This window comes from Ranitomeya imitator, chromosome 1, assembly GCF_032444005.1.
Source record: "Ranitomeya imitator isolate aRanImi1 chromosome 1, aRanImi1.pri, whole genome shotgun sequence".
NCBI lineage: Eukaryota > Metazoa > Chordata > Amphibia > Anura > Dendrobatidae > Ranitomeya > Ranitomeya imitator.
Genome location: NC_091282.1, coordinates 1,200,802,546 through 1,200,823,642, shown reverse-complemented (window position 1 = coordinate 1,200,823,642; position 21,097 = coordinate 1,200,802,546). Strand labels below are relative to the sequence as shown.

Here is a 21,097-nt window from a genome sequence, read left to right as displayed (position 1 = left end):
CATACATTACATTACTGATCCTGAGTTACATCCTGTATTATACCCCAGAGCTGCGCTCACTATTCTGCTGGTGCAGTCACTGTGTACATACATTACATTACTGATCCTGAGTTACATCCTGTATTATACCCCAGAGCTGCGCTCACTATTCTACTGGTGCAGTCACTGTGTACATACATTACTGATCCTGCGTTACATCCTGTATTATACTCCAGAGCTGCACTCACTATTCTGCTGGTGCAGTCACTGTGTACATACATTACATTACTCATCCTGAGTTACATCCTGTATTATACCCCAGAGCTGCACTCACTATTCTGCTGGTGCAGTCACTGTGTACATACATTACATTACTGATCCTGAGTTACATCCTGTATTATACTCCAGAGCTGCACTCACTATTCTGCTGGTGCAGTCACTGTGTACATACATTACTGATCCTGAGTTAAATCCTGTTTTATACTCCAGAGCTGCACTCACTATTCTGCTGGTGCAGTCACTGTGTACATACATTACATTACTGATCCTGAGTTACATCCTGTATTATACTCCAGAGCTGCACTCACTATTCTGCTGGTGCAGTCACTGTGTACATACGTTACTGATCCTGAGTTAAATCCTGTATTATACTCCAGAGCTGCACTCACTATTCTGCTGGTGCAGTCACTGTGTACATACATTACATTACTGATCCTGAGTTACATCCTGTATTATACTCCAGAGCTGCACTCACTATTCTGCTGGTGCAGTCACTGTGTACATACATTACATTACTCATCCTGAGTTACATCCTGTATTATACCCCAGAGCTGCACTCACTATTCTGCTGGTGCAGTCACTGTGTACATACATTACATTACTGATCCTGAGTTACATCCTGTATTATACTCCAGAGCTGCACTCACTATTCTGCTGGTGCAGTCACTGTGTACATACATTACTGATCCTGAGTTAAATCCTGTATTATACTCCAGAGCTGCACTCACTATTCTGCTGGTGCAGTCACTGTGTACATACATTACATTACTGATCCTGAGTTACATCCTGTATTATACTCCAGAGCTGCACTCACTATTCTGCTGGTGCAGTCACTGTGTACATACATTACTGATCCCGAGTTACATCCTGTATTATACTCCAGAGCTGCACTCACTATTCTGCTGGTGCAGTCACTGTGTACATACACTACATTACTGATCCTGAGTTACATCCTGTATTATACCCCAGAGCTGCACTCACTATTCTGCTGGTGCAGTCACTGTGTACATACATTACATTACTGATCCTGAGTTACATCCTGTATTATACTCCAGAGCTGCACTCACTATTCTGCTGGTGCAGTCACTGTGTACATACATTACTGATCCTGAGTTACATCCTGTATTATACTCCAGAGCTGTACTCACTATTCTGCTAGTACAGTCACTGTGTACATACATTTTATTACTGATCCTGAGTTACAACCTGTATTATACCCCAGAGCTGCACTCACTATTCTGCTGGTGCAGTCACTGTGTACATACATTACATTACTGATCCTGAGTTACATCCTGTATTATACTCCAGAGCTGCACTCACTATTCTGCAGTCGTGGTGTACATACATTTCTCATTGTTTGCATATACTGTTCCTTATGTTGGGAACCTCCTCCCCCTGCATACATTGTTTCCAGGGTTCCATGTGTTGCCTCCTGTGCACACCTTTATAGTGGTTCCCCAGCTCCTCTGTACACGGCTTTGTTGGCGGTATTGTGCAGACCTCCCATCTTTATCTACCTCCCATTTGCGCGTAGATGATGGCTGTCTGTGCGGACCACGCTTTTCTCTAGTGACTTTCTAAACAGTCGCTGCATAGAAGAGCAGCTGCCGTGGTGGAGCTGTAGGAGCGGGGAGCCGCCTGTCGGGCAGAGATGGTTTATTACCGACTCTTCCTTCCTGATCGCTGTGTATATGGAGACAAGTGGATACAGAATAGGCGGTGCTGACAGCGCTTCCTCTTCTGATCCCTGCAATCATTGGGTTTAAGGAAGGAGCAGGAACTGCTGGTTTCTGGGAGATCCGGCCAGCTGTTATGCAGGCAGATGGTTGAATTTCCACTGTAACTGGGGCTAATTTACCAGCTCCAGTTACAGGGGTAATCGGATAAAAAAAAAAAAAATCTTTGCTGCTTGTTTTGGGGACACAAAGAACCATGGCATGGTCTGCTGCCACCTGGAGGCTGATGCTATTATTACTTTCTAAATGAAAACTGGCTCCTCCTTAGCAGACTGTACGTCGCCTGCCAGCCTGAGGCACCCTCAGTTTTGGCTAGGTTGGTATGAGACCTGCTTTATTCGTTAGGTGCTAACTGTCTTTTTGCTTGTCAGCTGGACCGTGTTCAGGGCAACAAGGTGTAATTGTGCGCTCTTTATTCAGTCGCCATGACAGCACAACGAGAGAGGGGATCCGCCCTTCAGGGACAGGAAACCTCAGACATAAAAGGGCGGCACCTCACTCACCCGCCAGTTGGTTTCCTGTCCCTGACAGTGGAACCTCTTCAGACAGGCCCAGAGAAGAGGGTTGAAGATAGAAGCTATCCCACTCCTGACAGGCCGATGCAGGTAGCGGGGGTCCCCTACCTCGGCCTGATCAGGGGGATGGAAGCACCACACGGCAGGGGGACTGTCTGTGTAGGTGACAGCAGGAGGAAGCAGCCCTAAGCGGGGGGCTTGACTTCTGTGGTGCCGCTGTTCACCTGGTACGTGAGGCCCAATGGTGCGCATCTGCCGGAGCTCCTGGGGTCGGTCCGCCGCTGCTGCTGGGGTCTGCGGTGGCTAGGTGAGCGCTGCCGTCCTTGCTCGGCGCGTCTGCTCTCAGCACCGCGTCCGCGTCCGGAAGGGGCGTGTCCTGATGACGCGGGTGCGGCGCGGGGCGATGACGCGGCCGCGCATGCGCGGTAGCGTCTTATCCTGGCTAATGGCGGCGCCCGGCGTCGCAGGGGGGGATTTTGGCCTCAGGGAGTCTGGCGCTCTACGGGCGCTAGCGGAGGCAGTACCAATTAGCGGTGCACCGAGGGATGTCCCTGCTGACCCCCCATCCGGGGGTGGTACCCAGGGGGATGGATTTAAACGCTGCACTGAGGCCTCAACATTGTTCCTGTCCACCATCTTGGAATGGAGTCTCTGGAAGGAACACCGCAGCTGGGCGGTGAGCAGCAGCAGTTACCTGAACAACCTTTGAGCAGCTCCCAGCGGCGGTCTAGTGGCAGTAGTCGCGCTGGTAGAGCCAAAGAAACTCAGAAGTCAACTAAGTCCTCTGGCCGTAAGAAATCTCCGGCTAAGAAGGACCCCCCGATCACGGTACCATTCACTGCAGGGATGGGTAAGTGAGCTTCGTGAAAGTACATTTCTGATAGCTGTCCCTCCTTGTATTCCCTCTCTCCTTATTAGGGGAGGAAATCTGTGTCCAAATCCAAACATAGAGAGTGTGCCATCTGTACGGAACCTCTTCCGGATGGACATAAAAAGAAATTGTGCAGCATCTGCATTCAACAATTAATTGAGGACGAGACCCCTGACCTTACGTCTACTCTTAGGGATCTGGTTAGACAGGAGGTCAGAGATTCCATAAGGTCTCAGAAGACAGTTTCAAAAAAGAGGAAGGAGATATTATCCCCAGCCTCGGATGTAGATTCAGACACGGGTGGTGTGAGTTCGGATTCTCATCCGTCATCATCATCAGAGGACGTGGAATCTAGTCGAACCTGTCTATCACTGGACAGGGTTAACCGCTTAGTCAAAGCTGTCAATAGCACTATGGGCATTGAGGAGACCCAGGCGGAATGTTCCATCCAGGATATAATGTTTAAGGGCATAGATCGCAAATCCAGAAGAGTATTTCCCGTAGTTGATAAAGTTAAGTCTCTGATTACGAGAGAATGGAAAAAACCCGAAAGGAAGGGGTCTCTCCCACCAGCGTTCAAAAGAAGATATCCCTTTGAGGAAGAAGCTTCTTCCCCCTGGGACAAGGTCCCGAAACTGGATGCGGCGGTGGCTAAAGCATGTAAAAAGACGTCTCTTCCGTTTGAGGATCTGGGGAGCCTAAAAGACCCGCTTGATAGGAAAGCTGAGGTATTCCTTAAAGGAGCTTGGGAAACATCAGCGGGTTCCCTGAGACCAGCGATTGCGGCCACCTGCACTGCCCGGTCGTTGATGGTATGGCTGGGTAATCTAGAAAACCAGCTCAAGGATAAGGTTCCTAGGAGCGAGATCCTATCATCTATGTCTATGATTCAGGATGCAGCAGCCTTCCTTGCGGATGCGTCAGCCGATTCTGTTAGGCTAGCGGCAAGGTCATCAGCACTGTCCAATGCGGCCCGTAGGGCTCTTTGGATAAAATGCTGGCCAGGAGACTTGCAGGCCAGATCAAAACTATGTGGCATCCCCTGTGAGGGGGTTCATTTGTTTGGCCCAGTGCTGGATGAGCTTCTAGAAAAAGCAGGTGACAGTAAGAAGCGATTCCCTCTCCTAGCAAGACCCTTCTATAGACGGGACTATAATAGAGGAGGGCCATATCGCCGAAGATCGGACAGGGATTCAAATAGAGAATCGACCAGATACAACTCTTACAGGGGAAGAGGTAGAGGTTACATGTTTAACTCTTCTAGAGACTCTAAAAAGCATCAATGACTGGCGGCCCAGGTGGGCGGTAGGCTTTTGGCCTTCTACCCAGCCTGGGTAAAAATCACCAATAGTCCATGGATACTCAGTATCATTAAAGAGGGGCTAAAGTTCCAATTCCACCATACCCCCCTGGAAAAATTCAAATTAACTCCTATCCGTTCTTCTCCCGCAGAACAGTTGGCGTTGGAGTCAGAGGTTCGAGATCTCCAAAAAAAGGGGGTTCTCGTTAAAGTACCTACGGAGGAACAAGGTACGGGGTTTTACTCCCCTTTATTCCTGGTAAAGAAGCCAGATGGATCTTATCGTACCATCATCAATCTGAAGGGCCTGAATGTATTCCTGCTGGTCCCATCCTTTAAAATGGAATCTGTGAAGTCGGCAATAAAGCTTCTTTTTCACAATTGCTTCATGGTTGTCTTAGATCTGAAAGACGCCTATTATCATGTCCCGATACATGCAACTCATCAGCGCTTTCTCAGGGTGGCGATTTCTCTTGCCGGCACAGTGGAGCACTTTCAATATCGGGCACTCCCCTTTGGTGTTGCAGTCGCACCTCGGGTGTTCACTAAGATTATGGTGGAGGTTATGGCACACCTTCATGAGCAAAATATACTAATAATTCCCTATCTGGATGATTTATTGATCGTTGGGCGCTCAGAGGTACACTGTAAAGAACAGTTGGGAAAAGTGATGGCGGCGTTACACAACTTAGGATGGATTATCAATCTCAAAAAGTCGCGTCTTCAGCCCTCAACATCACAGCAGTTCTTGGGTCTTACTGTGGATTCAGCTCAGCAGGAATGTCGCCTGCCAGACTCAAAAGTTGATACTATTCACCGGCTGGCCTCCAGGGCAATTAGTAATCCCGTAGTTTCCCTAAGAAGTGCTATGTCACTCTTAGGTTCACTTACTTCTTGTTTTCCGGCGGTGATGTGGGCACAGTTTCACTCCAGGGCTCTGCAATGGGATGTTCTGCATAATTTTCAGCGTCTGGGCGCTAACCTTGACAAAAAATTTTCCCTATCTGTAGAAGCCACGGGTTCACTAAGGTGGTGGACACACATCCCTAATCTGCGTAAAGGGGTACCTTGGACATATCATATATCACGGGTAATAACAACGGATGCTAGCCCCACGGGGTGGGGAGCACACTGGGAGGGCAATTGCATTCAGGGTCTGTGGTCCCATTCTGAGCGAGACACGTCCTCCAATCTGAAGGAATTGATGGCGGTGGAACGCGCCTTAGATAGGTTCCTTATACCTCTGCAGGGTAGACATGTTAGGATACTCTCTGACAACCAGGTGACCGTTGCTTATGTGAACCACCAAGGAGGTACACGGTCTAGGTCATTAATGAACGTTACAAATCATATCTTTCAGATGGCCGAAAATCACCTGCTCTCCCTTACGGCCCTTCATATAAAGGGAAATCTAAATACCATGGCCGATTACTTAAGCCGCAACGAGCTCAGACAAGGGGACTGGTCTCTAAAACCGGCTGTCTTCAATCAGATCGTGCGGTTGTGGGGATGTCCAGAGATAGATCTGTTTGCCAGTCGAGGAAACAAGAAACTCCATCAATTCTGTTCCCTAGACCCAAGGGACAACCCGTACGCAGTCGACGCTCTTCTGATCCCCTGGAATTTCAATCTCGCCTACGCTTTCCCTCCTCTGAATCTCATTCCTATAGTTCTGAGGAAAATTCGCGAAGACGGAGCCCGAGTGGTTTTAATAGCCCCATTCTGGCCCAGAAGGTCTTGGTTCCCATGGTTGAGAAGCATGTCCATTTCCCAACCATGGATCCTCCCAGAAATACCGGACCTCCTTTCCCAGGGTCCAGTCTTCCATCCACGAGTAACCAACTTGCACCTGACAGCGTGGAACTTGAGAGGTCACTTCTGAAAGGAAAGGGATTCTCCCAGAATCTTGTAAATACTCTACTTAAAAGTAGGAAAGCCTCCACGACTAGCATTTATGTTAGGGTATGGAGGAAGTTCCTATCAAGTTCAGGAGCACAAATCGATCAAAAACCTGATATTGCTCAGATCCTAGAATTTTTACAGAAGGGCCTAGAGTTAGGCTTAGCCACCAGCACCCTTAGAGTTCAGGTTTCAGCTCTAGGGGCACTATATAATTCCAATATAGCCAGTAATCACTGGATAACAAGGTTTTTCAAAGCGGTCACCAGATCCAGGCCGGTTGTTAAACAGAGAATAGTTCCATGGGACCTAAATCTTGTGCTCTCAGCTCTAACACAAGCTCCGTTCGAGCCTATTGACTCTGTCCCGATCAAGATCCTGTCGGTCAAAACAGCCCTCTTAGTTGCTCTTACATCGGCAAGAAGGGTTAGTGATCTTCAGGCATTATCCAGGCAACGTCCATATATGCAATTTTTGGAAGATAGAGTGGTGATGAGGCCTGACCCTCTTTATCTTCCAAAGGTTGCCTCAAAATTTCATAGATCCCAGGAGGTGATCCTACCTTCATTTTGTCCTAATCCCTCTAACAATAAGGAGCAGAGATTTCATTGTTTGGACGTACGTAGGTGCCTTCTTAAATACATTTCAGTAACAGACACCTGGAAAAAAGACCACGCATTATTTTTATCCTACCAGGGGGTTAGGAAGGGACTTAGAGTGTCAAAAAATACCCTAGCCAGATGGATTAGGGAGGCGATATCTCTTGCTTATACCGCAGGTGGCGTGGAGATTCCAGAAGGTATAAAGGCTCACTCCACTCGTGCGGTAGCCACATCCTGGGCTGAGAGAGCAGAAGTATCGATTGAGGACATCTGTAAGGCGGCCACATGGTCTTCTCCATCCACCTTTCTTAGACACTATAGATTAGATCTAGGTGGCTCCTCCGACCTCACGTTTGGGAGAAGGGTGCTGGAAGCTATTATCCCTCCCTAGTCACCTTTTCACTTCTCTGAAAGTCTCTCGTTGTGCTGTCATGGCGACTGAATAAATACGTACGCTACTCACCTGGTAGCAGTGTTTTTTCAGGAGCCATGACAGCACCCTTATATTCCCTACCCTCTTTGTTTATGGGTTCAACACTTCCTTTAGAAAATTCCTAAGTTTATTCACTGGGTGAATTGTACCATATATTAATATTGTTTATGTGCTACTAACCTAGAAGGTCCTTTCATACTCTGTAAACCAACTGGCGGGTGAGTGAGGTGCCGCCCTTTTATGTCTGAGGTTTCCTGTCCCTGAAGGGCGGATCCCCTCTCTCGTTGTGCTGTCATGGCTCCTGAAAAAACACTGCTACCAGGTGAGTAGCGTACGTATTTCACTTACGTTTGCATGTATCTTGCTGTATCAGACATTCTTGTCATTTTTATGGTGATTTCTTTGTATGCATACTATTTGTTTCTGTAGTAGATGGTTACGGTGTACCTTTGGTTGATCCCTATAACATGTTTCTTAAATCTGTTTCACCCACGTAGAGACGCAGAGTGCAGGCTGTAATTGTGCAATCTGGACCTTCTCGTCAGTATAGCTGAACTGGACTACCTTGGTACTGTCAGTGGTTTGGTACAGGGGAGGTGGCCCATACGCCAGCTACTGCCTGCCTGCCCACCCACCCCACATAGTGCGTATGTGTAGCATGGAACAGAACGTTGGATTTAGGATCTTTGGGACAGCTGAGATCACCTCTCCCCCACCCCCTTTCCTCACTGTTTCACCTCCTCCGCTTAAGGTAGTTTGGGAGGGTAGGTCCAGCGAGGAGAGGTTCGGGCCTGTGATGCCTGGTTGCCGAGTCCTATCAACGGCTGAGTTCAGTGCTGCTGAGCGCTCTAGTAATTTCTTGCTGTACAGCATGCCGTTTCAGTCTGCTCTCCATGTATCACCCTCGACTCTCCATGCTGGGGTCATGCGATGACCTGGGTTAGGTGGGGTGGATGGCGTGGTGGTGTTGGCTGCCCTGGCGCAGCGGTTCTGTGCAGCTGGCATTGCTGCAGCTGTGGGATCCTTGCATGCGCCGTCCTGCTTTTGCCTGTCACCAGAGAGCAACAGACACAAGCGACACAGCAGTTCTCTTCTGAAACCATGGACAGAGTAGACTGTTGACATCTGAGGCTGGTATTTGGTTCTCCTCAGCAACTTTTCTTAAAGCACTGCTCACTGTCGTTTTTCCCCGCTCTTATAATTTTGGGGTCCAGAGAAGACTATGCAGGCCCATCGGCGCAGCCCGCACTAGTCACTCATGTATGTTTGCCCTTTGAAGAACATTACAGGCTAATCGATGGCCTACTATATCTCCTGTACTCCTCTGCCTCCCTCACTGCTTGTGCCTGCTCAAGGGACCTCTGTAATGGGAGAAGAGTATAGCCCCATGTGCTTGGGCTTGTAATCTAGCTCCGTCAGTAGCTGAACTAACCAGTTTGTCAAGGACACTAGTTACTGTTGTGGAGCGTTTGACAATGGTGGCTGCTGCCTTGGGAGCTCCGACTGCTGCTGTGAGTCGGACCCTCCTGCCCGTATGGCCAGTCTTGCCCGATATCTGAGCGGCCTCACTTTACCTCATCCTCCAGGTCTCCCTCTCTGGAAGAAGTCCACGATCTTTCTCCCCCTCTTAGGAAGTACTCTTCCCTCAACCCTCAGACTCTAGCTAGATCCAGCTTAGAGCCTATGTTAGGCCACGGTCACACCCTCAGTATTTGGTCAGTATGTTTAAGCCAAAACCAGGAGTGGAACAATCAGGAGAAGATGAGGGAGATGGTCTGGTGTCTGACTCCTCTCTAGTTCTCTAGAGGTGATGTTAGATGATCCCACCCTGTCCTCCACTAAAACATGTTTCCTTAGGAGAGTCAAGCGCGTGACTAGGTCTGGAACTAAATTGGACAAGGTCATTGCTGATTCCACGGATGTCAGAAGCACCGTGGTTCCCCCAGGCCAGACCCAGCTGTCTATTTCAAAGCCTGGGTGCTTTGCATTTCTGCCCCTCAATAGTTTCCAGCATTGGTGGATTCTGGCAGTCTGGTCAGACCCAGTCTCCCAGAGGTCAAGAAGATCATCCTTTTAAATTTAGTCCCATCGTGTGTTCCCTCTGTTTGAGTGGTAAGCCCCCCAGAGGCAGTAGAGGAAGTTAACGTCTGACAGGAGCCTCCCACTTGGGGATTCTTCGTGGTTGGATGGCCTCTTGAGGGAGGCATGGCTGGGGGCAGTTAGCGATTTATGGGTCATAGTGGTAGTCTCCTCTGGCTACAGTATAATTTGTCACTTTTCTGTTTTTTTTTTCAAATCTCGTTCCCCCATTATAAGAGCCAATCAAGCCATAGCATCCCTGATTCAAGCAGGATTAATCATCAGAGGGTTCTACTCAAACACATTTGTCCTCCCCAAAAAGGATGGTTCAGTACGACCCATTCTGGATGTAAGACTGCTGAACAAATGGCTGCAGCTACGTCACTTCAGGATGGAGTCACTCCGGTCATTCGCAGCATCCACAGAGGCAGGGAGTTTGTCCTCCATATTCAGGATGGCTAAGGCTACGTTCACATTTGCGTTGTGCGGTGCTGCGTCGGCGACGCAACGCATGCAAAAAACGCTTTCAAAACGCAGCTTTTTGTGACGCATGCGTTCATTTTTTATTCATGATTTTTGGCGCAGAAAAAACTGCATCATGCAGCGTTTTCTGTTGCGCCAAAAAACGCGTGCTTCACAAAACGCAAGACAACGCATGTCCATGCGCCCCCCATGTTAAATATAGGGGCGCATGGTGCATGCGTCGCCGCGGCTGCGCCTGACGCAGCCCCGCAAAACGCTAATGTGAACGTAGCCTAATCTTCATGAACCTATCTTTCTGACTCATCAATGATTTATTCGCTTTGCAGATTGCCCTGTTGATGACCCATCCGAATTGTTCCAGGGAATCAAGACAAAGTCTGTGTTAATTCCAACACAGCGGCTTTGGTTTCTAGGGATCATATTCAACACAGTTCAAGCATCACTCTTCCTTTCAGAGGAGAAAAGGCTAGCACTGCCATCCTCTGTCCAAATTCTGAAGGGTCCAGAAACATGCTCTCTGGTTTTGCATGAGTCTTGGGGAAAATGATGGCAATGATCGTGGCAGTCCTGTTTGCACAATTTAATTCAAGGCCTTTACCGAACACACTGTTGGCCTTTTGGGGGAGGTCGATACAATCTCTAGACCGTCCAGTCCTCCTTCCACTTTGCTGGCACCAGTTTCTCAGGTGGTGGTTGACTTTGCCCCTATTAATCCAGGGTTGCTCCTTCCGCCTCACCCAATGGCAGATCCTGACCACGGATGTCGGCCTTATCAGATGGCTCGGCTGTCTTCCTTCACTTGTTATTTCGGGGATCCTGGAAGGAGAGACTCCTTCAGATCAATGTATTGGAGCTCAGAGCCATCAGTCTGGCTCTTCTACATTGGCAACACCTGGTTCTAGGATTGCCCATCAGGATTCAGTCAGACAATGCCACAGCAGTGGCCTATATGAACAGTCAAAGAGCGATGTGGAATCTATCTGTTATTTCAGAGGTGGCAGAGATGCTGAAATGGGCTGAGTACAAGGTTCCTCTGATCTCAGCTATTCATAGACTTGGAGTGGACAACTGGACGTGAGATTTCTTGAGCTTCTAGATGCAGGAGGTTTTTAGAGCAGATTTGTTGTCAGTGGGACACACCAGATGTGGACCTGTTGACATCAAGATTAAACCACAAGGTACAAGGATTTGTCACAAGATCTTGGGATCCTCAGGCAGTTGCAGTTGACACATTGGCGATTCCCTTGTCTCGAGTCTCCCTTCCTTACCCATTTCCTCCTTTTCCCTCTTCTTTCCTGACTTCTCAAAGTAAATGAAGAGGGGATTCTAGTTATCCTCATCACACCAGACTGGCCTAGGAGTTACTGGTATGTGGATGTGATCAACCTTTTGGCAGATGTCCCTTTGACTCTTCCTCACCGTCCAGATCTTCTGTCTCTGGGTCCATTCTTCCATCAGAACTTATTCTATCAATTTAATGACATGGCTGTTGAAGCCACTATTCTGAGGGCAGCAGGTTTGTCAGTCATCCAAATCATGATCGGGGCATAGAAGCCCTCCTCATTGCGCATATCACCACACTTGGGAAAACCTACTGGTGTGAATCTTCTGGAATTTATCCAATGTGTTTTTCTCTGCCTGTTCTGCTCTCCTTCTTGCAGTTGAGCTGAGTCAGGGTTGGCTTTTAGTTCTTTCAAGGGTCAGCCTTGGCTGTTTATATTTCAGGGAGATATGCCTGTAAAGCTCAGGTAAGGACACTTCGTTATGCAAGTCTAGCATGCGATTATCTTCCACCTCCCCCTCAAGCAGTGGGACCTTAACCTAGTGTTGGAGGCCCTTCAGGCTCCACTTTTTGAGCCCCTCAGATTTCTGAGCTTCATCTTGCTTATAAGGTAGCTCTCCTTATAGCTATCACAGCTGTTAGGAGAGTATCGGATCTTGCAGCTTTCTTGTCAAGCTCTTACCTTGCCTGCAACAGATAAGGGTGGTTTCGGCTCTTCACGGTAACGAGGACATTGTCTTGCCTTCATTTTGCCCTGCACTTTCTCATCAGTTCGAGAAGGCTTTGCATAAATGAAATGCCACTGAACAGCCCTGACATCTATCAACCACTGCTCCATTTAGGTTTGACTCCTTGTTTTTCACACCAGAAGGCCCTCGCAGGGGACTGGCCGCTTCGAAGGTAACTATTGCTCGTTGGATTTAGAACTGCCATCATTAAGGCATAAAAGGCGAAGGCCAGGCTGACTCCTCTTAAGGGTTAAGGCACACTCTAGGCGGTCGGTGGGGGCTTCCTGGGCGATTTGTCACCAGGCTTTGGTTCAGCAACTCTGTAAAGCAGCTACTTGGTCATCAGTACATAACTCCTCCAAGTTTTACAGGGTCCACACCTTTTGCTTCTTTGCAAAATCTTCTTGCCAAGACTTGCATCCAGACTGCAGTTGCTCAGTCTTCCGACTGAGCAAGAGTGGAGGATTTGGTATTAACAGTATATTATTAATTTTTGCCACCCCAGGGACCGCTTTAGGACGTCCCGTTTTTGTCTCCCAATGAAGTGGCCTGGATATTATCATTTGTGGTACTTGACATAAAAAATTTTTCTAAATAGTTTTCATTGGAGGACACGGCACGAACCCTTAGTTACCAGTTTGGGCATGCATCTTTGTTTTCCTCTGTGGGTGTAATTTTTTGTGGGTTTAATTGTTTTTTTTTTGTTTGTTCCCTCTTCTACTGCTTTGTCACTGAACTTAGGAAGCCTGAGGCTGGCAGGTGAGATATAGTCTGCTGGGGAGGAGCCAATTTTCATTTAGAATGTAATGATAGTATCAGCCTACAGGTGGCAGCAAGCTATCCTATGATTCTGTGCTTGTGCCAATGAAGACTACGAGAAACAGATTTTACTGTGAGTACCAACAATCTTTAGAGAACCTGTCAGCAGGATGTAGCCCTATAAAGTAAAGGCACGGCTGTAATGGTGCTGTGATGCTGATTCATTTAATATCTGATGTGAAGGGATCTGCTCAGTGGCTGCTGAATATTCACTTTCTGAAGTTTTAATAAAATTTCCGTGTTTTGTGGCATAGGAGCAGGGTCTTCTGGTTCTCTGCCCCCTCACCACCATCGGCCTCCTTATTGTACAGGTCACTGACCTGCCTCCTTCTTTTTTTTTTTTTTTTTTTTTAATATTGTGTGCAAGAATTCAATAAAATGGCACCATAGGTGGTGCATGCACAGATCAGGATTTCAGCTCTGAAAAATTGACGGCGCTGAAACCTTGACGGCTGAAATTTTTTTGCCATCTGTCACAATCCGTCAAATTTTCAAAAAACGGATCCGTCACAGATTGTGAAACACTAACGCGACGGATCCGTTTTTTTGCTGGATATGACTAGCTTATCTGGCTAATTGGATCCTAAAATAATCGGTGCATGCTCAGTTTAAAAAAAAAAAAAAAAAAATACGGAATCCGGTGCCCATAGGTTTCCATTCGAGCAGACTGTGACGGATCTGTCGCCCTCCGTTTTTTTTTTTTTTTTTTTTTTTTTTTGACGGCCACAAATGTTACTTTGTGCGTTGTCTCCGGCTGCCGGACAAACCATTTTCGGCGCATCCCGCGAACGACTAATGAAACATGAGGCCATCCATTGCAATCCATCGCTAATACAAGTCTATAAGAAAAACCGGATCCGGCAGCATTAGTCGCTGGATCCGGGTTTTTTTTTTTTTTTTTTCAAAATTCTACTGATTGCAACTGATGGCGAAAAAGTGTGAAAGGGGCCTAAACTGCATGATGGGGTTCCGGTAGGTGACTGTTTTGCCGATGGCCTTCTCACCCCCGTCCTTTGTTTCCCTGTAGGATGAGTCTGCAGATATTAAATGATGAAAATTTTGGGTGCGACATAGCAGCAGAGCCGTGCGACTTCCTGTTCACCCCTCCTCCGGGCACCGGCCGCCCCTCCATCCTGCGTCCTTCACAGAGGGATAATCTGCCTCCAAAGAGTGCGGTGAAAGGCATGAAGGTATGCTGGGTGTGCGCGGCCGGCGAGCACAGGAAGCGTCGTCTACTGCCACATGTTTCACCGTGTGCTTGTGGTTTTTAGGTGACGTTTCAGACGCCGATGAGGGATCCACAGACTCACAGGATTGTAACTCCGAGCATGGCCAACAAGCAGGACGGCATGTTCACGCTGGACGACTGCGCTCAGGCACTGGAGCAGCTGCACCTCTCCTCCAGCCAGTGAGTTTCCACTAGAACATTAGCTGTTGTGCTGGTCGATGGTTCCTTCACTTCCTGTCATAAATATCACAACATCCCTTTAGATAGTCCGACCTCCTATATGATGTTCCGGAATTGAAAGGCTGCAGTAGTAAGATCAGTGATGGCTTGTCAGATGCTCCCGGGGCTCCAGGATGCTGTACTTGGGCACTATATGGGTTCTGTGAGGTTGCTTGCCCAGGTTTTGATTCCCAATTTACTAAAAAAAAAAAAAGCTAAAGTGACTCATAACACTTGTCATCCGATTTTGTCGTTACTAGGACTGTCATAAACTGCTATAGGGTTGGATAATGGCAAACACTGGTCACGGTGGTATTTAGTCTGGGTTTTTTTTTTTTTTAAGGGAGTTGTCCTGGACTGATATTAAGTCATATCATACATTATCAATATCAGCTCAGTGGCGGACTAAAACGTGGCACCCTGACCGATCAGCTGGTCACTAGTACTGTGGCGGCTGACTGTACCGTGGTACCGCATCGGAGACTGGTGGTTGTTGTCAGGTACTGCAGCTCGACGCCCTATTCTGGAGCTCGTAACAGCAGATTGGTGAGGATACCGTGTCGGGCACCCTCCCCTCCCCCCAAATGATCTGATATTGATGCCCTAAGGATTGGCCACTGATTTCAACATAGTGAACAACCCCTTTAAAGATGGTGAATTACGGTGTGCATCATTGTGGTGGTTTTGTAAAACTATCAAGAAAATATTCTATGCATTATGTTAATGGGGCATTTATTGCTCATTACCGATTAATATTTATTTCCATTTGCAGTTTGATTTCGGGAGATTCTAATATTACAAGTGAGCCCACCACCCTTCCTGAAGATGAGATTCAATTGATGAGCATGGGAGCATACACGATTGATTTTGACAACCTAGGGGATATCAATCCATTCACAAGTGGGAATAAAATGGTGAATTCACCTATGAAAGCTGAGCCTGCGGCCGGTGTCCTCGCTGAGCCTGCGGCCGGTGTCCTCGCTGAGCCTGCGGCCGGTGTCCTCGCTGAGCCTGCGGCCGGTGTCCTCGCTGAGCCTGCGGCCGGTGTCCTCGCTGAGCCTGCTGCCGGTGTCCTCGCTGAGCCTGCTGCCGGTGTCCTCGCTGAGCCTGCTGCCGGTGTCCTCGCTGAGCCTGCTGCCGGTGTCCTCGCTGAGCCTGCTGCCGGTGTCCTCGCTGAGCCTGCTGCCGGTGTCCTCGCTGAGCCTGCGGCCGTTGTCCTCGCTGAGCCTGCGGCCGTTGTCCTCGCTGAGCCTGCGGCCGTTGTCCTCGCTGAGCCTGCGGCCGGTGTCCTCGCTGAGCGTTTGCCAGACCTGGAGGTGAAAAGTATGTGGGAGACTCCTATTGACACTACTCTTGCTGATCAAACTATGTCTTTATTGGGGGCTACCCAATTAAATCCAGATTCTCCGGTCATTGTACAGCTCCGCCCTGGAAGTGTTGAGGTGTCCAGTAAATCTTCTCTAGATGATACAGTACCTCTGACTGAGTCTAATCCCGCCCCTGAGGAGCCAACACGTATGGCAGCAGATGAAGCTGTAGATGGCAGTCCTACAGAAGAGGCAGAATCTGTTAGTATGGACACCATTGCTGCAGGAGTGGTACAAAACCCTAATAGCGCAGGTGACGATACATCACCACCCGATGTTCCAAATTCTCCCCCACTCCCAAAAGCCACCTACAAATTTGACCCTGACCAAATTGATTGTATTGATCCATTTAATACTGGCGGGTCAAAAGTTCAAAATTCCCCTAAGAATCCAGATTCTGAAAATGGAGATAATCCTAAAGGTGAGCCGTTGAAACTGGAGTTTGACTTTGGAGGAGGTGATGCTACTGTCAAAAAGCCACCGCCCAAATTGTTGGGGAAGCGTCTTGGTGTCAAACCGTTGGCTAAGAAAGTTGCTCCCAAAGTAGCCGTGCCAGAGAAACCTAAAGAACAAGCTCCTCCTCAGCCGTCAGAGCCTGAAGGCGACGTCATCGTTCCCAAAGCATCTTACAACTTTGACTGGGACAAGTTTGACGACCCCAACTTCAATCCGTTCGGAAGCGGAGGGACAAAGATTGCCGGCTCCCCCAAAGCGGTGAAAGCTGCCGGTGATGCACCATGTGTGAAGGAAGAGGACAGTCCACCGAAGGCAGACACTGGTGAAGCTGTGGAGGAGTCGAGTAAGAAGGATGACGACGATGCATCAGGAAACATTGAGACGTAAGATCTTTGAATTAGACTATGTAGGAGATCTGAAGGGAGGAGGGGATCACTGGTAAACCTTGGTTTAAACTTGGGTCTTGATACAGTGCCTCTCCTAGTTAGGAGAAGCACTGTATCTGGGTAAAAGTCTCTGGTGGTTCCTACATTTAACAAATCGCAAGTAAATTCTCATAAAGCAGACCTACAGGCTTTCCTAACCTCTGTCTTGGTAAATACTTGTCCCAGTGAGCCTTGTGCTGTTCCTCCTTTCTCCTATCTGGAAAAGACTGAAAAAAGGACAGGAGGAACAGCAAAAGTCCAAGAATTGTTCAACGTATTTACTAACTGACATGTCTGCAGATCACTATATGCATTATTGACCTATCGGGTCTACACCGTCTTGTACGCTGGTGCGTTCCACCAAGAAGTCTGCCACAGCTGAGAGGGCAGAGATCTTCTCTGTGGTCTTCAGGGTTTACGCAGAAGATGTCATGGGAAACATCTCTAGTCATTTCTGCTTGAGTACAGTCACAACTCAAGTCTTGCTTCTGTATTGTAGAACTGTCGAGGAGGTGGGTGCAGCTGAAGAGAAGACTGGAGACGTCACACAGGAGAACAAGGTGAGAAGTCTTCATTTCTACTTCATCTAACAATGACTTCACCTTGTTAAATCCTTGCTGCTTCATTGCCTTCACTCACGGCCCATGCACATACTGAAAGTAACAATATCTTAATATTTGTGTGACCGCTGCGGCCAATCGACTAATATCAAATTGATTTGTTTGTTCTTCTTTGTTCCTGAGCGCATTGCTCCATTGCCTGCCGGCTTCATGCTTGTTAGGTGGCAGGGTGCTCCTGAAGATTTACAGTTCAGATCATCAACATGAGGCCGGTCAGATACAGCCGTCCGACTAGCTGCACTTCTAAACTCTAACGCAAAGAGCCTCCAAATGAGCACTCACCTCAGAACAGCCGCTGCTGAAAGACCTGCTTGTCATGACTGGAGCAGGGTCTCTATAGTACGCCAAGGCTGAGAAGTCTTGTACTACAGAGCTAGAAGGGATTACATGATCAGCTGCCAGAGGGGGAAGGAGGCTGATTTTGAGCTCAACCCAGCAAAGGATAACATCAGCTTTACTTGGGGATAATGGTTGATTCCTGGGATTGGGTAGTGGTCCTAGTGATATGTGAACATTAGTGGTAATTAAGTTCACACTTAAAATGCTCCAAAAAATGCAAACTTTTAATGCAAGTTTTCAGCTGCATTTTATGGTACCAGCAAAGTCTGAGATTTCAGAAATCTTATGCACACAGCTTGTTTTATTTTTTTTTATTTTTTTTTTTACTACCGTTACCGTATATACTCGAGTATAAGCAGAGACCCCTAATTTTGCCACAAAAAACTGGAAGAACTTATTGACTCGAGTATAAGCCTAGGGTGGGAAATGCAGCAGCTACCGGTAAATTTCAAAAACAAAAATAGATGCCAATAAAAGTAAAATTAATTGAGACATCAGTATTTTACGTGTTTTTGAATATCCATATTGAATCAGGAGCCCCATATAATGCTCCATACAGTTTATGATGGGCTCCATAAGATGCTCCATACAAAATACGCCCCATATAATTCTTCACAAAGGTTAATAATGGCCTTATAAGATGCTCCATAGAATAATATGCCCATATGCTCCTGCGATTTAAAAAAAAAAAAAAGACATACCGGTTAACCTCTTGTCACTGGGGCCAGGTGACGGTGTCCTGAGCAGGCGGGGACACCAGCGAGCTATGCTATAGGGGCAGGTGCCGGAGTCGCCGCTGACTCAGGCCCCCGGCACTTGCGATATTCACCTGTTCCACTGCCATGCACCGCTGTCTTCTGTCTCTGTGCAGTGACTGTTCAGGCAGAGGGCGGCGCGCACTAACCACATCATTGCGCCTTCTGACCTGAACGTCACAGCCAGAGGACACGGAAGACGGAGCGCGGTGGTGGAACGGGGACAGGTGATCATATCATGGCTCGTCCTCCTGGCGCAGTCTCTGCACGTCCCTGCTTATCCGTTGTCCCGGAGCAGCAGCTCCTTCCAGTGCTGAGCGGTCACATGGTACTGCTCATTAAAGTAATGAATATGTGCTCCACACCTATGGGAGTGGAGTCGTGTGCATATTCATTACTTTAATGAGTGGTACCACGTGACCGCTGGAGACCATCTGAGAAGCAGGGAAGTGCAGAGACTGTGCCAGGAGGGGGTGAGTATGATGTGACAGCTGCCGACTCCTGCCACTCCCCCTTCTCTGCCGCCCCCCCTGGGACAATGACTCGAGTATAAGCCGAGAGGGGCACTTTCAGCCTAAAAAATGGGCTGAAAATCTCGGCTTATACTCTGATATACAGTACTGTGTTGTGCTCTCTATTGCTGGCTGCAGAAAGGGTTAACTGAAGCGGTCAGGGGGGCGCTATGATGGTTTGAGGGGAAGTTTGTTAACTTTTGTCTGAAGTCCTCTTGGCTGATTTATGATCACGGACCACATCCAAGCGGAGAGGTGCAGAAAAACAAAACCTGTAAAAGCCCAACCGTGCAAAAGTTTTAATGTAAACCAATTGCAAAAATATTTTGCACCCAAACATTCATTTTTAACGAGAGCAAAAAAGTCTTAAAAAAATAAAATTAAATAGTCCTTTAAATACTGCCATTAGATTAACATCAGCATTTAAATGGTTTAAAAGGGCTGTCCACTGTTTGACCACTTACATGCTGCTGTTAATCTGATGGCACCGATCTCTGCCACCAAAAAGCGGTCAGAGACGAGCAGCGGCTTCTTCTACTGACTGCTAATGTCATGCCGACGGACAGTCGCCCCTCAGTGCCTGACTGCAGGAACTTGGCTGTCACTCGGCATGATGTCGGCAGTCTCGTGCCGTCAGCAGAGCAGCCCAGAAGAAGCTCCTGTGTTGATGTAGAACGGGAGCAAATGGTGATCCTGAGCCAGCGCCAGGTAGAGCAGGCAGGTAGCTTTTAAATTTTTTTAGGACCATAGTTAGAAAAGTCCTGGACAACCCCTTTAGTGGTGAGACTGTTCTGTATAGAATAGATCATCGTCCCCCAACAGACTGGGCTTCATAGGAGATTGTACAGTTCACTGCAACATCCCCCCTGAGGTAGCCCATGCGAAACGTGTCAATTGTGGCAGTTTCTCAGTGAGTACTGGGCTTAATAGTTTTTGCACACTCCGTCCATATAGAAATTTCTTGTCTATTACTTGTGTCCATCTCATTTCATTGTCCTGTGTACAGTAGCTTGCAAAAGTATTCACCCAATGGCATTTCCATATTTTGCTACCTCCCAACCTGGAATTTTATTTATTTAATTTTTTATTTTTTATTTTTGTTGAGGGATTGCATAAGTTCGTCTACACCTGAATTTTTAATTTTTTTTTTGTGTGTGAAGCAAATGGAACAAAATAATTGAATACTTTAGAGTGCATAAGTATTCACACCCTAAAGTCAGTACTTTGTAGAGCCTCCTAGTACAGCAATTACAGCGGCAAGTCGCTTTTGATAAGCCTGAGCTTTCCACATCTTGCCACTGGGACTTTTACCTATTCCTCAATGCAAAACTGCACCAGCTCCTTCAAGTCAGATGGTTTCTTCTGGTGAACAGCAATCTTCAAGTCCGAACTCAGATTCTCCAATGGATTAAGATCTTGGCTGTGACTAGGCCACTCCAAAACATTTACACGTTTCACCTTAAACCACCCAAGTGTTGCTTTACCGGCAAGCTTTGGGTCATTGTCTTGTAGGAAGGTGAACCTCCGTCCCAGTATCAAAACAGACAGACTGAAAGGTTTTGCTCAAGAATATCCCTGTATTTTGCACCATCCACACCCCCCCCACCACCACCACCACCACCCCTTTCTTGTCGACTCATACCAATTTCCTTGACCCTGCTGTAAAAAAAAAAAAAAACCAACAAAAAAAAACATCCCCCACAGAACGAGGCTGCTACCACCGTGTTTCACTATAGGGATGTTGTTCTTGGGGGTGATGAGCGGTGTCTGTTTGGAGCCCATCATATTATTTACCTTTAGTGGCGAGAGTTCAATTTTGGTCTGATCTAACTGCATCACCTTCCTCCATACATTTAGGGCAGTCTTCCATATGTCTTTTGGCAAACTCAAAACGAGCTTTACAATTTGCGTGTGTAAAGGCTTTTTTTCTGCCCACTCTTTCATAAAGGCCACCTCTGTGGAGTGTACGGCTTATTGTGGTCGTACGGACAGATACTCCAGTCTCTGCTTGGGAACTCTGCAGCTCCTTCAGGGTATGTGCACACGTTAAGGATTTCTTACAGAAATTTCCTGACAAAAAACGGACATTTCTGCCAGGAATCCGCATGCGATTTTTTTTTTTTTTTTTTTTTTTTTTTTTTTTTTTTCTTTTTTTTTTCTGTAGCTTCCCA

The 21,097-nt window shown here is 47.5% G+C and overlaps 1 protein-coding gene across 1 annotated transcript in view; it reads left to right on the top strand.

Moving 5' to 3' along the window:
* The window catches only part of TACC3 (transforming acidic coiled-coil containing protein 3), a 45,492-nt gene that overhangs the window by 4,770 nt on the left and 19,625 nt on the right, over positions 1 to 21,097 (top strand). Inside the window, exons 2-5 of the mRNA XM_069744895.1 lie at positions 14,033 to 14,195; positions 14,277 to 14,413; positions 15,225 to 16,658; positions 17,200 to 17,260. Of these exons, the coding sequence (XP_069600996.1) occupies positions 14,034 to 14,195; positions 14,277 to 14,413; positions 15,225 to 16,658; positions 17,200 to 17,260 (1,794 nt within the window). The 5' untranslated portion in view covers position 14,033. The remainder of the gene's footprint in view (positions 1 to 14,032; positions 14,196 to 14,276; positions 14,414 to 15,224; positions 16,659 to 17,199; positions 17,261 to 21,097) is intronic.